At 44.1% G+C, this 15,955-nt stretch overlaps 1 protein-coding gene across 7 annotated transcripts in view; it reads right to left on the reverse strand.

Moving 5' to 3' along the window:
* Nucleotides 1-12,116, reverse strand: part of LOC105484280 (dynamin 1 like) — a 70,544-nt gene extending 58,428 nt beyond the window's left edge. For all 7 annotated transcript variants that reach the window (XM_011745789.2, XM_011745788.3, XM_011745785.2 and 4 more), the window contains exon 1: nucleotides 11,906-12,116. In XM_011745789.2, coding sequence (XP_011744091.2) covers nucleotides 11,906-12,007 — 102 coding nt within the window. In that variant the 5' untranslated portion in view covers nucleotides 12,008-12,116. The remainder of the gene's footprint in view (nucleotides 1-11,905) is intronic.
* Between the last annotated feature and the right edge of the window lie 3,839 nt (nucleotides 12,117-15,955).

Raw genomic sequence — 15,955 nt, forward strand, 5'->3', positions numbered from 1 at the left:
CAATTCATTTATTTTTAATACTGTATGTGTCAATACACACAGACTAAATGAAACACATCTGCGGGCTCCCAATGTTTTACCTCTCACCTAGATTCAGTATTATAAATGGTACTGGCTTCTTCAACAATTGGCTCTATCAGTGCTTTTTTCCCCACCTGGTGATTTAAACATCCAATGTCTAGGCTCTTCCCAGGAAGTCGAGTAGCTACAAGAGTTCTAAAGCGGCAAAAATCACAGCTAGCTTGCTCTGAAAATAGGGCTCCACTGGCACTACAAGGCCTTCAGATTTTTTTCTCCACAAACTCCCAAAGCTGATTCAGTATCCTGAATTATATTTAGGAGCTAAAGATTTGTGTGCCTGGTCTCAGTGTCATCTTTTAGTTTTAGTTTCTTCCAAATTGCACTGTATTGGGATTTTTAGTGTTTTGAATTTATATTTTGAGATGTGGCCTTTCACTGAAAAGGTTTTGTTGTATTTTCAGCTCTTCCCTAATAATCAGCATCAGTTGGGGCTGAGGAGTTAATAATGTTCATTCATACCACATTAACCAAAGCTGATTCCTTATTTAACTTCTAAGTTTTAATTTTTCATTGTGTAAGGCAGCTCTCTCAATTCTTTATTTTGACATTAATATAGTAAAGATATACTTCTCTTAATGTTTTACTTTTTATTTTGAAATAATTTTAGATTTACAGAAGGTTTCCTTAATATTTGCTTCACTTATTTAAATAAAATATTTCTAAGTGTATCCTTAGAAATGTTAATCTTATGGTACGTAAAACAGCTAAACTTGGCTGGGCGCAGTGGCTCACACCTGTAATCCCAGCACTTTGGGAGGGCGAGGCGGGCGGATCACCTGAGGTTGGGGGTTCGACACCAGACTGACTAACATGGAGAAACCCTGTCTCTACTAAAAATTTAAATTAGCCAGTCGTGGTGGCACATGCCTGTAATCCCAGCTACTTGGGAGGCTGAGACAGGAGAATCACTTGAACCCAGGAGATGGAGGCTGCGGTGAGCCGAGATCGCACCATTGCACTCCTGCCCGGGCAACAAGAGCAAAACTCTGTCTCAAAAAAAATAAAAACAGCTAAACTAAAATGTTTCTTCCATATAGCTGAAACCCTCTATGTAATGACAAAATATATATATGAAGTTTAAACCGCTTCATAATTTGCAGTTAATATGTGGAGTGCTTTTTGTTTTTAAGGGGCCAGGTCTCACTATGTTGGTTAGGCTGGAGTGCAGCCGCTAGTCACAGGCACAATCACAGTGAACCATAGCCCTCCACCTCCTGGGCTCAAGCAGTCTTGCCACCAGCTCTCCCAAGTAACTGGGACTACAGGCACAGGTCACCACACTCGACTTAAAATGCCGCTCTTACATGAACTTAATATCCAAAATCCAAACTTTCTAAAATACTGCAGACTTAACAGTCCTTAGGAAGGAATTTTTTCTTGGTTATAAAACTATATGTCCAGTACTTTCTGGATCACTGAAGAGTGAGAGATTCAGATATCTGACAAGGCTATGAACTTGAATAGCAGAAGTATCATCCATGAAAATCCCCACTTCTTCCATAAAAGCATGAAAAAGTAATATGAATCTACACATCCAAGAAGCTCGATGAACTCAAAGCAGGATAAACACAAAGAGATACACACATTGAGATAAATTATAATCAAACTGTTGAAAAACAAAGACAAATGTTAAAAGAAGCAAGAGAGAAGCTATGAGTCATGAACAAGGGATCCTCAATAAGAGTAACAACAGATACAACAGATTTCTCATCAGAAACCATAGGGGCCACAGCGGCTCTGCCTATGGAGTAGTCAGTCTTTTATTCCTTTACTTTAATAAACTTGTTTTCAAAAGAAAGAGAAAGAGAGAGAGAGAGAGAGAGAGAGAGAGAGAGAGAGAGACCATAGGAGCCAGAGGCAGTAAGATAAAGTGCTGAAAGAAAAACCCTGCCAATCAAAAATTCTAACTCAAAATGGTTAAGATGCCAATAAAACCTGAAGCAACCTATAGAGGCAACACAATCCCCATCAAAATCCCAACCATCTTATTTACAGAAATGAAGAAGCCAAATCTAAAATTCATATGTGGCCCGCACAGTGGCTCACGCCTATAATCCCAGCATTCTGGGAGGCCAAGGCAGGCAGATCACCTGAGGTTAGGAGTTTGGGACCAACCTGGCCAACATGGTTAAAACCCCATCTCTACTAAAAAAACACATATTAGCCAGGCGTGGTGGTGGGCATCTGTAATCTCAGCTACATGGGAGCCTGAGGTGGTTGGATCACTTGAACCCAGGAGGCAGAGGCTGCAAGTGAGCTGAGATTGCGCCAGTGCACTCCAGCCTGGGCACAGAGTGAGACTACCTCTCAAAATAAAATAATATAAAATAAAATTCATATGGAATGGCAAGGGACCCCAAACAATCAAAACAATTTTGAAAAAGGAAAACAATGCTGGGAAAGTTACACTTCTCAAATTTAAAATATACTCCAAAGATACAGTAATCAAAGAAAAGAACTGAGAATCCAGAAATAAACCCATATAATACATCTTTCGCTGGCCAGGCACAGTGGCTCATGCCTGTAATCTCAGCACTTTGGAAGGTTAAGGTGGGTGGATCACCTGAGGTCAGGAGTTCAAGACCAGCCTGGCCAACATGGCAAAACCCCAACTCCACTAAAAAAAACACACACAAAAAAATAGCCAGGCATGGTGGCAGGCGCCTGTAGTCCCAGCTACTTAGGAGGCTACTTAGGCTATTTAGGAGGCTGAGGCAAGAGAATCACTTGGGCCCAGGAGGTAGAGGTTGCAGTGAGCCGAGACTGCGCCTCTGCACTCCAGCCTGGGTGACAAAGTGAGACCCTGTCTCAAAAAAAAAAATCTTTGGTCAACTGATTTTCAGCAATACCAAGACTATTTAATGGAGAAAGAACAGTCTCTCCAACAAATGGTACTGGGTCAACTGGAGAAGCATATGCAAAAAAATGAAATGAACCCCTACCTTATACCATACGAAGATGTACTCAAAATGGACCAAAAGCCTAAATATACAAGTCAAAACTATAAAATAATTAGGGAAACAAACATTAAAAAACAAAAAATAAATAAATCTTCATGGCTTTGGATTTGTCAATGCCTTAGATATGACACCAAAATCACAAGCAATAAAAGAAAAAAAAAAAGATAAATTAGCCTTAATCAAAAGGAAAACCTTTTATGTACTGAAGAACACTAACAAGGCAGTAAAAAGACAAGGCCGTGTGTGGTGGCTTATGCCTGTAATCTCAGTACTTTGGGAGGCCAAGGCGGGCGGATCACCTGAGGTCATGAGTTCAAGACCAGCCTGGCCAACATGGTAAAACTCCATCTGTACTAAAAATACAAAAATTAGCCGGATGTGGTGGCACGAGCCTGTAATCCCAGTTACTCATGAGGCTGAGGCAGAGGAATCACTTGAATCCAGAAGGCAGAAGTTGCAGTGAGCCAAGATCACACTATTGCACTCCAGCCTGGGCAAAAGAGCAAAACTGTGTCTCAAAAAAAAAAAGAAAAGAAAAGAAAAAAAACAAAACCTACAGAATGAGAGAAAATATTTGTATATTACATACTGTTAAGTGTCTAGTATCCAGAATATATAAAGAACTCTTGGCCGGGCATGGTAGCTCACACCTGTAAATCCCAGCACTTTGGGAGGCCCAGGCAGGCAGATCACAAGGTCAGGAGTTCGAGACCAGCCTGGCCAATATGGTGACACCCCCATCTCAACTGAAACTACAGAAATTAGCCAGGCGTGGTGGTGCACGCCTGTAGTCCCAGCAACTCGGGAGGCTAAGACAGAAGAATCGCTTAAACCCGGGAGGCAGAGGTTGCAATGAGCTGAGATGGCGCCACTGCACTCCAGCCTGGGCAACAGAGAGAGACTCCATCTCAAAAATAAAAAAAAAGAACTTTTACAATTCAACAATAAGACAACCCCAACAAGCACACAAAAAGATGTTCAACACCATTAGTTATTAGGGAAAAATGCAAAGCAAAACTACAATGAAATACCACTTTACACCCATTAGTATGACTGTAATCAACAACAGATAATAACAAATGTTGACAAAGATATAGAAAAACTGCACCCCTCATACATTGCTGGTGGGAATTTTAAAATGGGGTAGCTGCTGTGGAAAACAGTTTGGTGGTTGCTCAAAAAGTTAAACAAAATTACCTTAGAACTCAGCAATTTTACTCCTAGGTATATACCAAAATAACTGATAACAGGTACTCAAATACTTGTACACCAATGTTCATAGCAGCACTATTCACAACAGCCAAAAGGTAGAAACAACCCAACTGCTCATCAATAGATAATTGAATAAACCAAACGTGGTTTATACATATAATAGAGTATTACTCAGCCATTAAATGGAAAAGAAAGAAGAGGGAGAGACAGCTCAATAGTACAGTTTTCTTTTGTGATGAAATTGTTTTGGACCTAGACAGACATGTCATTATGAACGCACTAAATGCCACAGAATTATACATTTTATAAACGGGCTAATTTTGGCCGGGCACCGTGGCTCACACCTATAATCCCAGCACTTTGGGAGGCCGAGGCAGGTGGATCACCTGAGGTGGGGAGTTTGAGACCAGCCTGACCAACATGGAGATACCCTGTCTCTACTAAAAATACAAAATTAGCCAGGCGTGGCACATGCCTGTAATCCCAGCTACTTGGGAGGCTGAGGCAGGAGAATCACATGAACCCGGAAGGCAGAGGTTGCAGTGACCCAAGATCGTGCCATTGCACTCCAGCCTGGGCAACTCCGTCTCAAAAAAAAAAGAAAAGAAAAAGGGCTAATTTTATATTCCGCAAATTTCACCTCCATTTTGTTAAGCTAAAAAAAAAAAAGCAGCAGCTCATAATCTATACAAAAAAAAGGGAAAAACACATTTATCGAAAAACACAAGAAAACAATGCATCAGAAGGAATAAAACTACAGTCAATAAATGCTAACATGTAGAAAGCAGTGCTCATGGAGAAAAACAAAAAGAGAGAGACATCAAACTATGAAAGAGTTGGCCAAAAGAGAAGGAAATGGCATAGGGGTCAAAAAATGCTGTTTTTCAAATAAAGAATTGCAGAATGATTTAGCGCTTAAAAAAAAAAAAAAAAAAAGACAGTAACAGTGTTGGCCGGGCGCGGTGGTTCACGCCTGTAATCCCAGCACTTTGGGAGGCCGAGGTGGCTGGATCACGAGGTCAGGAGATCGAGACCATCCTGGCCAACACGGTGAAACCAGGTCTCTACCAAAAAAATACAAAAAAAATTAGCCGGGCGCGGTGGCGGTCGCCTGTAGTCCCAGCTACTTGGGAGGCTGACGCAAGAGAATGGCGTGAACCCGGGAGGCGGAGCTTGCAGTGAGCCGAGATAGCGCCACTGCACTCCAGCCTGGGCGACAGAGAGAGACTCCATCTCAAAAAAAAAATAATAATAATAATAATAATAAAATAAAACTGTTGAGAAGGGCGTGCAGAAACCGGAACCCCAAAGGGGGTGTAAAATGGTGCAGTCACAGCCGGACACGGCAGCTCACACCTGTAATCCCAGCACTTTGGGAGGCTGAGGTGGGTGGATCATTTGAGGTCAGGGATTTGAGACCAGCCTGAGCAACATGACAAAACCCCGTCTCTAACTAAAAATATAAAAAGTAGCCAGGCAGTAGTGGCGCGCACCTGTAATCCTGGCTACTCGGGACGCTGAAGCAGGAGAACGGCTTGAGCCTGGGAGGTAGAGGCTGAGGTAAGCCAAGATCGCGCCACTATACTCCAGTCTGGGGGAGAGAGTGAGACCCTGACTCAAAAAAAAAAAAGGTGCAGCCACTATGGAAAACAGTTTGGCAGTTTTTCAGAAAGTTAAACATAAGAATTATCATATGACCCAGCAAGTCTACTTAGGTATATACTCAAGAGAATTAAAAACACACATTCACACAACTTGTAAATGAATGTTCACAGCAGTATTATTCAAAATAGCCAAAAAATAGAAACAACCCAAAAATCCATCAATTGATGAACTGATAAACTGTGCTGTATCTATACAATGGAATATTTATTATTCTGCCATGCTACATAATGGATAAACCTACAAAACATTATGTTGAGTGGCTCATGCCTATAATCCCAGCACTTTAGGAGGCCGAGGCAGGCAGATCACTTGAGGTCAGGAGTTCAAGATCAGCCTGGCCAACATGGCAAAACCCCGTCTCTACTAAAAATACAAAAAAAGTAGCTGGGTGTGGAGGCCACGCCTGTAATCTGGGCTGAGGCAAAAGAATCACTTGAACCCGGGAGGTGGAGGTTGCAGTAAGCTGAGGTCATGCCATTGCACTCCAGCCTGAGCAACAGAGCAAAACTCCATCTCAAAAAAAAAAAAAAAAAAAATTATGTTGAGCAACAGATGCCTGGCACAAAAGATCAAATCACATATTATAGGATTCCACTAATGTGAAATATCCCAAATAGGCAAATCCACAGAGACAGAAAGTAGATTAGTGGTGGTTGCCAGTGATTCCTGCTTTTTCTAGTATCATGCACTTTAAAATCCAATGATTCACTAATATATTTTTCAAATTAGGATCTAGGAACCATCTGTATCAGAGTTACCGATGGTCCCTCACCCACATCGGGCTTATAAAATCAAAACCTGTCAGAAGTTAGGGGAGGACAAAATGGGGGTGACTGCTTAGGGGCAGGAGTTTTCTTTTTCAGGTAATGAAAATATTCTGGAATTACACTATGGTGGTACAACTTTGTGAACGTACTAAACACTGCTGAGTTGTGTATACTTTATAATAGTGAATTTTGTGTTATACGAATATTTCAGTATTTTTAATGTTAATTTTTTAAAAGTTGATTTGGAAATTAGTAATTAAAATCCAAATTATTGGCTGGGCATGGTGGCTCATACCTGTTATCCCAGCACTTTGGGAGGCTGAGGCAGGCAGATTATTTGAGGTCAGGAGTTTGAGACCAGTCTGGCCAACATGGTAAAACCCTGTCTCTAATAAAAATACAAAAATTGGGCCAAGTGCAGTGGCTCACGTCTGTAATCCCAGCACTTTGGGAGGCTGAGGCGGGTGGATCATGAGGTCAGGAGTTCGAGACCAGCCTGACCAACATGGTGAAACCCAGTCTCTACTAAAAGCACAAAAATTAGCCAGGCGTGGTGGCCTGCGCCTATAATCCCAGCTACTCAGGAGGCTGAGGCAGGAGAATCACTTGAACCCGGCAAGCGGAGGTTGTAGTGAACAGAGATCGCGCCACTACACTCCAGCCTAGGCAACAGAGCGAGACACCGTCTCAAGAAACAAAGAAAAAAAAAACAGCCATTCATGGTGGTGGGCACCTGTAATCCCAGCTACTCAGGAGGCTGAGGCAGGAGAATCGCTTGAACCCAGGAGGCGGAGGCTGCAGTGAGCCAAGATCGCGCCACTGCACTCCAGCCTGGGCGACAAGCGGAACTCCATCTCTAAAAAAATAAATAACCGGGCGCGGTGGCTCACGCCTGTAATCTCAGCACTTTGGGAGGCCGAGACGGGCGGATCACGAGGTCAGGAGATCGAGACCAGCCTGGCTAACACGGTGAAACCCCGTCTCTACTAAAATACAAAAAAATTAGCCAGGCGTGGTGGTGGGCGCCTGTAGTCCCAGCTACTGGGAGGCTGAGGCAGGAGAATGGCGTGAACCCGGGAGGCGGAGCTTGCGGCGGTGAGCTGAGATCTCACCACTGCACTCCAGCCTGGGAGACAGAGCAAGACTCCCCCTCAAAAACAAGTAAAATAAAATAAAATAAAATCCAAATTATTTTTAGGCTGGGTGCAGTGGCTCACACCTATAATCCCAGCACTTTGGGAGGCCAAGGCAAGAGGATCATTTGAGCCCAGGAGTTTGAAACCAGCCTTGGTAACATAGTAAGGCAGCGATTTTAAATTTTTTTAAAAAAATTAGCCAGGCATAATGGTGCATGCCTGTAATCCCAGCTACTCAGGAGGCTGAGGCAAGAGGACTGCTTGCACCCAGGAATTTGAGGTTACAGTGAGCTACGGATTATGCCAGTGCACTCTAGCGTGGGTGAAAGAGCCAGACCCTCAAAAAATAAAAATAAAAATCCAAATTGTTTTTCCTTTTACATTTGTCTGAATTACTGAAGATGGAATGCCGAAATCACTGAAATAAAAGGAAAAGCGTAAAGTACATTACTAGGAACACTAAGCCAGAGTCTCAGGTTAATGTCATCTGTATTCAGATACCTATATTGAGTGGTAGTTTAGATTACATACCTGGATGGCTCCCCTTTCCAATTCTTAATTTAAGAAATAGGATTACATTTCCCAAGTTGAGTCACAAAAGTTGTTTTAAGTCTTATCTCCTCTACCTGCAAAGTACACCATGGTCTAAAAGTATCATCAGCCTTCTCTCTCTCCCCACTATGTCTGTTCATTTCACAGATGGTCCCTACTAGCAAAAAAGAAAAACAATTTATTTAGCTAACACATAAAACATGTGAATGATTGATAGCTGTAAACATGAGTCCCTCACCTCCACTCCTCCAAGTCCCTAGCCCCCAAATGAGTGTTACTTGGGCATTTCATAAAAACAAAGTTTAAAACATTTAGAAGTCAGCAATGTTTGCCTGGGAAGTGATATATGGAGCAAGAATGCCACCAAAGTCAGCATAGTACTGGATGGTAGTATGCCATAGATTCAACTTCCCCTAATTTTCCTGCTTTTTCCAGTATCATGCATTTTAAAATCCAATGATTCACTATGTTTTTCAAATTAAGATCTAGGAACCATCTGTATCAGAATCACCTATGGTCCCTCACCCACCTCAGGCTTATTATCAAAATCTCTGAGGATAGGATCCAGGAAACTTATTTTCAAAGTGATTCTTTGGCCGGGCGCGGTGGCTCACACCTGTAATCCCAGCACTTTGGGAGGCTGAGGCGGGCGGACCACCTGAGGTCGGGAGTTTGAGACCAGCCTGACCAACAATGAGAAACTCCATCTCTACTAAAAATACAAAATTAGCTGGGCATGGTGGCGCATGCCTGTAATCCCAGCTACGCGAGAGTCTGAGGCAGGAGAATCGCTTGCAGCCAGGAGGCAGAGGTTGCAGTGATCCGAGATCATGCCATTGCACTCCAGCCCAGGCAACAAAAGCAAAACTCCATCTCAAAAAAAAAACAAAAACAAAAACCTAAACCCAAACCCAAAGTGATTCTTAATAAACACTCAAGTCTGAGAATCACTATTCCAAAAAGTTCAACAAGATAGAAACTGAAGCCATTTAAGGTATGGATAATATGTAGGATAGACACTACACTTGTAGTTGTTTTTTAATTTTTTTTAAGACACAGGGTCTCACTCTGTCACCCAGGCTGGAGTGCCATCGCAGAATCATAGCTCACTGCAGCCTCAAACTCCTGGACTCAGGAAGTCTTCCCAAGTAGCTGGGACTACTGGCACACGCCACACACCATAGTACTTGGCGAATTTAAACCTGTATTCTGAAGACATGATTACTGCCGATAGGTTTACTAGGCAGAACTAAGTACAAAACACTTATATGTCTGGAATTCACTCACTACAACTAATCCATTAAATATAAATGTGAGGTATATATATGTTACATAATAGCAAAGAGTAAAAATGGCAGACATCACAAAGTAATGGTGTTCTGGTATCCAAACCAAGATATTCTTGTTTCCCCAACACACTACAAAAAAGGCGGTGGGGGGAGGAAATAGTTTCTATTCTCTCTCTCTCTCTCTTTCTGCTGGGGTGCAGTGATATGCACTCCTGCACACACCTCAGCCTCAACCTCCCAGGCTCAGGTGATCCTCCCACCTCAGCCAGCTGAGTTGCTGGGACTACAGGTTCGCGCCACCACACCCAGCTAATTTTTGTATTTTTTGTAGAGATGGAGTTGCCCCACGTTGCCCAGACTGGTCTTGAACTCCTGGACTCAAGTGATCTGTCTACCTTGGATAATTTCTATTCTGTATTTCTTCTGGACTTGAGTAAAAGACTGATTATCAGTTAATAAGAACTTAGATGGAGATAACCCTCATTAAATCAAGCAGAAAAACTGACCTCTCGAGAAATGTCAAAGATCAACATGCAGATACAGCATATGACTGTCAGTACTAGGATGGTTTCGGCGCGTTAATGGCTTTCAGAAGGATGGGATCTTGACTTTTCTCTCCTGTCACTCTGTATTTTGCCAACAGGTTTACTAACCAAAATAAACTCTATTTTGTGTAAAAAGAAAAAAAGTATTGATTTTAAACTATGCTGACACACTATATCCCTCATTCTTTTACTTCTTCATGCTGAAAAAGCACTGAGAATCTCTTTTAAAGGTATATGGAAAGTTTCTAGTGTGCAGCTAGGAGACACTTCTGAATCACTGACTATCAAAGACTCAATTTATATTATCTCTAATTCTTTTTACAAAAACTGGTTTTTGATGATAAAAGTACCAGTGTTTTAAAACATTATGTGGTTAGAGTGAGCAATATTTATTCAAAATATTTAGAGCACTTACTACATGTCCCTGACTGAACAAAATTATATTCAATAAAAAATATTCCTTGTAACTTATGTTTGATGCTTCTGAGTCTCCAAACATTACAAATATTAAGTGTTACAAATACTAGAATATGTAGGCAAGATTGAGCAGAATCTTTCCCAATCCTATCGCAGACCAAGGAAATGTGTTTCTAAAACAATTTCTATTGCTTCAACTATTTAAAAGCCAAGCAAACAAACAAACGAGTACAGGATGTCTATAGTTTCCAGTGTCTGCATAGCCACTAATACTTTGAACATTAAGTTCCTTCTCATAATATTTATACCCTATACTATGTACCTCATGGAAAATGATGGGGACACCGTCACCTTCTCAATAGAAAACATACTATTAAGAAATGAAGGCACTTAAAATCAGTATACTAATTTCTAAAATCCGTTTCTCTGAACTCTAATCGAAGTCCTATGATTCCTAGGTCAATAAAAGCAGCAGACAGAGAAAAGGAAATTTATACTCCTTCTCTGTCACTCTAGAAATAACATTTATTTCCTCAACATTTCTGCATTAAAAAAAAAATGAGTTAGCTATGAGAAGACCGGAGAAACTGATGCCCAATTTAGGGCACGATCACAAAACTGTGGAAGACAAAAACCACAGCCTACGCAGAAAAATGGGACATTCCTTCCCAACACCCGCAGAACTCTAGATACACGTTTTGTTTTGTTTTTTAAATGCTTATTCGGCGTTCTCGAGACCTGGTGGAATTACACTGAGGAAAACACTGGCGCTCACGCACGGTAGCGTCTCTCAGCCTCAACAGAGCGATTCCAAAACTAACTCTGCAGTCCCTGGGCAAGGCAGGGAGAATAAAACACCCGTCGAACGAAAGCCAACCGAGATGGGAACAGCCAATCCACCGAGCCCAGCGCGGCCCCGAGTGCCCCGCGCGTCCCCCAGGTGCCCTTGGAGGCAGCGGCAAGCGGACGAGGCCGCGCCCGGTCCCAGCGGACTTTAGTTCCGCCCGCCGGCCCATCCTTCCCTCTCCTGCCCCCGGGACCCGCCGGGCCATCCAGGTCCGCCGCGCCGGCTCCGCCCCTGGCCGGGCCCCGGATTCTCCGCCTCAATGCAACGCTGCCCCGGGCGGGCGGGTGCTGTAGAGCCCGGAGAGCCCTGGGGCCCCCAGCAAGGCCCTCCTCCCACAGGCCGCAAAGGCTGGCGCGGGAGTGGGCACTGCCGCAGCACCGACCAGGCCTGTGGCCGGGGGTCTGGCCCAAGCGAACGCCGCCTGCTGCTCTCACCTGCGTTCCCACTACGACGATTTGAGGCAGCTGGATGATGTCGGCGCCCACCGTGTTGAAGACGTCCTGGAGCTTGTTAATGACAGGAATTAGCGCCTCCATGACTCTGAAAACACGGGGCCCCAGTGCCCGCCGGCCGCGGCAATGAATGGGGCCGGGGCCCAGAGTTCGCCTCCTTCCTCCTTTCCTCCTCCCTCTCCTCGGAAGCCGGCACCCATTGGACCGGGCCCGCCGGCTACCTGCCCCCTCCCGGCAGGCCATGCGCTGCAAGGGAGGTGGAGAGGAGCAAGGCCTGCTGGGAGTTGTAGTTCTGGCGAGGAGGAACGCTAATGCCCACGGCTTCCAGGAGGCTGCGCGGGCACCGGCGGGCCCTTGCCTGGGGCTGGGATGCTGCGCGGGCTCTGGTCAAAGGCTAGGAGCGGGCGGGGAGCGCAGGAGGAAAACCATATATTTATGCCTGTCCTCAAGGCACGATGGATGTGACAGTGCCGGGTGTGAATATGTGTTAAGCACAATGATGTGTGTCAATTATCCAATGTCACTTCCTTATGAAGACACTTTCTCTGGAAGAACGGGTTGGAAAGGCTTAAAGAAGAGCTTATGGCCGCAGACAACCAAACTGGGTGCCAAAAAATCTGTACGCTGATACTAGAATGTGTGGGGTGTTACTTTGCAAAAATAAAAAAACTAGCCCGGGTTAGAATACGCGGGTTCTCCAGGGGTTTCGTGAAAAAAAAAAAAAAAAAAGCAAACAGGCCGGGCGCGGTGGCTCACGCCTGCAATCCCAGCACCTTGGGAGGCGGAGGCGGGTGGATCACGAGGTCAGGAGATCGAGACCACGGTGAAACCCCCTCTCGACTAAAAATACAAAAAATTAGCCGGGCGTGGTGGCGGGCGCCTGTAGTCCCAGCTACTCGGGAGGCTGAGGCAGGAGAATGGTGTAAACCCGGGAGGCGGAGCTTGCAGTGAGCTGAGATCCGGCCACTGCACTCCAGCCCAGGCGACAGAGCGAGACTCCGTCTCAAAAAAAAAAAAAAAAAAAAGAGTATTGGAGTTTTACAGGGGAAGCTAGGCATTTATTATCGATATTATGTATAAACCTTTATTTGTAGACATCTGATAACTGCCTTGCTCGCTCTTTGCTCATACTGTTCTTTTTTTTTTTTTTTTTTTTTTTTTTTTTTTTTTTTGAGACAGAGTCTGACTCTGTTGCCCAGGCTGGAATGCAGTGGCGCAATCTCGGCTCACTGTAGCCTCCTCCTCCTGGCTTGAAGCGATTCTCCTGCCTCAGCCTCCTGAGTAGCTGGTATTACAGGCACTTGCCACCACGCTGGGAAAATTGTTGTATTTTTAGTAGAGACGGGTGGGGGGCAGGGTTTCACCATGTTAGCTCCAGGCTGGTCTCGAACTTCTGACCTCAAGCGATCCACCCGTCTTGGCCTCCCAGAGGATCACAGGCCTGAGCCACCATGCCCAGCCCATACTGTTATATTTATAAATGTTGTTTTTCTTTTTAGGCAGATAGTATCCCTCCCTCCTCTACTCCAAACCTCCAAAGATTTCCTATCTCAAAGTAAAAAGGTGACATTTGAGTAAAGAATTAAAGCAGGTGAGGAGAGGCCAGGGGCAGTGGCTCATGCCTGTAATCCCAGCACTTAGGGAGGCCGAGGCAGGCGGATCACTTGAGGTCAGGAGTTCAAGACCAGCCTGGCCAACATGGTGAAACTCCATCTCTATAAAAATACAAAAATTAGCCAGGTGTGGGGGCACAGGCCTGTAATCCCAGCTACTCAGGAGGCTGAAGCAGCAGAATCGCTTGAGCCCACGAGGCAGAGGTTGCAGTGAGCCGAGATCCTGCCATTGCACTCCAGCCTGGGCAACAGAGCAATACTCCATCTCTAAATAAATAAATAAATAAATAAATAAATAAATAAATAAATAAAGCAGGTGAGGAGAAAGCCCCCCTCCCCACCTACTTTATTTTTCTCCATTGCACTTATCTCCTTCTAACATACTGCATATTGAACTTGTGTACTATCTTTATCCCCTTGCTAGATTATCAGCTCCTAGAAGACAGGGATTTTTGACTCTTTAAATCATGATGCATCCCAGTCCTTAGAAAGTGACAAACAAGACAGTCATCATCTCAGTCTCCTGAGTTTACAGTCTAACACAGGAGACAGGTGATGACACCATTATAACTGGGTAAGGTACTATGACTGGTTGTGTTATGGAAAGCAAAAGAAGAGGCCAGATGCCGTGACTCACGTCTGTGATCCCAGCACTTTGGGAGGCTGGGATGGGCAGATCACTTGAGGTCAGGAGTTCAAGGCTAGTCTGGGCAACATGGCAAAACCCAGTCTCTACAAAAAATACAAAAAAAATTAGCTTGCCTGTCATGGTGGTGCACGCCTGTGGTCCCAACTACTTTGGAGGCTGCGGTAGGAGGATCACTTAAGCCTGGGAGGTGGGGACTGCAGTGAACTGTGATCATGCCACCGCACTCCAGCCTAGGTGACAGAGTGAGCCCTGTCTCAAAAAAAAAAGAAAAGAAAAGAAAAGAAAAGAAAGAAAAAGAAAAACAAAAGAAAAGAAAAAGAAAACATAAGAAGAGCAGTTTTTCCAGTCAGAGCGGGAGGATAGAGGTTCGAGAAAGACTTCCTAGAGGTTACTAAATTTAATCTCCATGAGGACAAGGACCACCAGCGGTAGTGGAAGTTGTGCACTACGCAACTCCAGTGGGTGCTATTCACCTGCTTAGCTGTACACAATTGCTGCGGGGAACACACTTGATTTGTTCAGCAGGACAAATGGCAGGTGCCTAATAAATATTTGTGAACAAACGGATGAAATAAGCTAAGACCTAAAGATCCAATAGTGGTGTTTTGGCATCTTGACAGATTTTGTGAATATCTTCTGTTTGATTATTTTCAAAAAAAAAAATTGCAGAGATAAAATAAGACAAAAATTTCAGAACTCCAAAAAACAGTTTTATTCCAAGTCTCTTGACTTTCTACCAAATATAATATTGCATAATAGTCAGATATTACCCACTTTGCTTCTCACCCCTCTGTTGATGGAGCTTTCGTTTTCTTCTAAAGAAAAGAGAAGGCGGCTGGGCGCGGTGGCTCAAGCCTGTAATCCCAGCACTTTGGGAGGCCGAGACGGGCGGATCACGAGGTCAGGAGATTGAGACCATCCTGGCTAACACGGTGAAACCCCGTCTCTACTAAAAATTACAAAAAACTAGCCGGGTGAGGTGGCGGGTGCCTGTAGTCCCAGCTACTCGGGAGGCTGAGGCAGGAGAATGGCGTGAACCCGGGAGGCGGAGCTTGCAGTGAGCCGAGATCTGGCCACTGCACTCCAGCCTGGGTGACAGAGCATGGCTCATGCCTGTAATCCCGGCACTTTGGGAGGCCAAAGCGGGCGGATCACGTGAGGTCGGGAGTTTGAGACCAGTCTGACCAACATGGAGAAACCCCGTCTCTACTAAAAATACAAAAATTAGCCGGGCATGGTGGTGCATGCCTGTAATCCCAACTACTCAGGAGGCTGAGGCAGGAGAATTGCTTGAACCCAGGAGGCAGAGGTTGCAGTGAGCCAAGATCATGTCATTGCGCTCCAGCCTGGGCAACAAGAGCGAGACTCAGTCTCAAACAAAAAAAAAAAAAAAAAAAGGAAAAGAAAAAGGAAAGAGAAAATTGTGAGCAGTCTCTACTCTTCCTAACAAGAAAAGACAGACAAAAAAGTATGAAGCAGGCTCATGGTAAAGCTTCATGGGCATACTCAGTAACTGCTTTAAAGGACTGAGGTGCCTTGGAGCAAAACTGATAGAACTACAACTGTGGCAACAATGGATGCAGTCTTTTCCTATTTGCTAATGACAAAATTAGAAAAGCAAACTTACATATATTCCAAAAAGTAAAATATAATGGATGCTGCATGCCATTATATGTTTTCATTTAAATTATAAATTACCTCTTAGGATGGAACATCCAGAGTCTTTTATAAACATGCATCTTTTTCTAGAAGGAAAAATGATCATGTGAC

The sequence above is a fragment of the Macaca nemestrina genome, chromosome 10 (assembly GCF_043159975.1).
Source record: "Macaca nemestrina isolate mMacNem1 chromosome 10, mMacNem.hap1, whole genome shotgun sequence".
Classification (NCBI taxonomy): domain Eukaryota; kingdom Metazoa; phylum Chordata; class Mammalia; order Primates; family Cercopithecidae; genus Macaca; species Macaca nemestrina.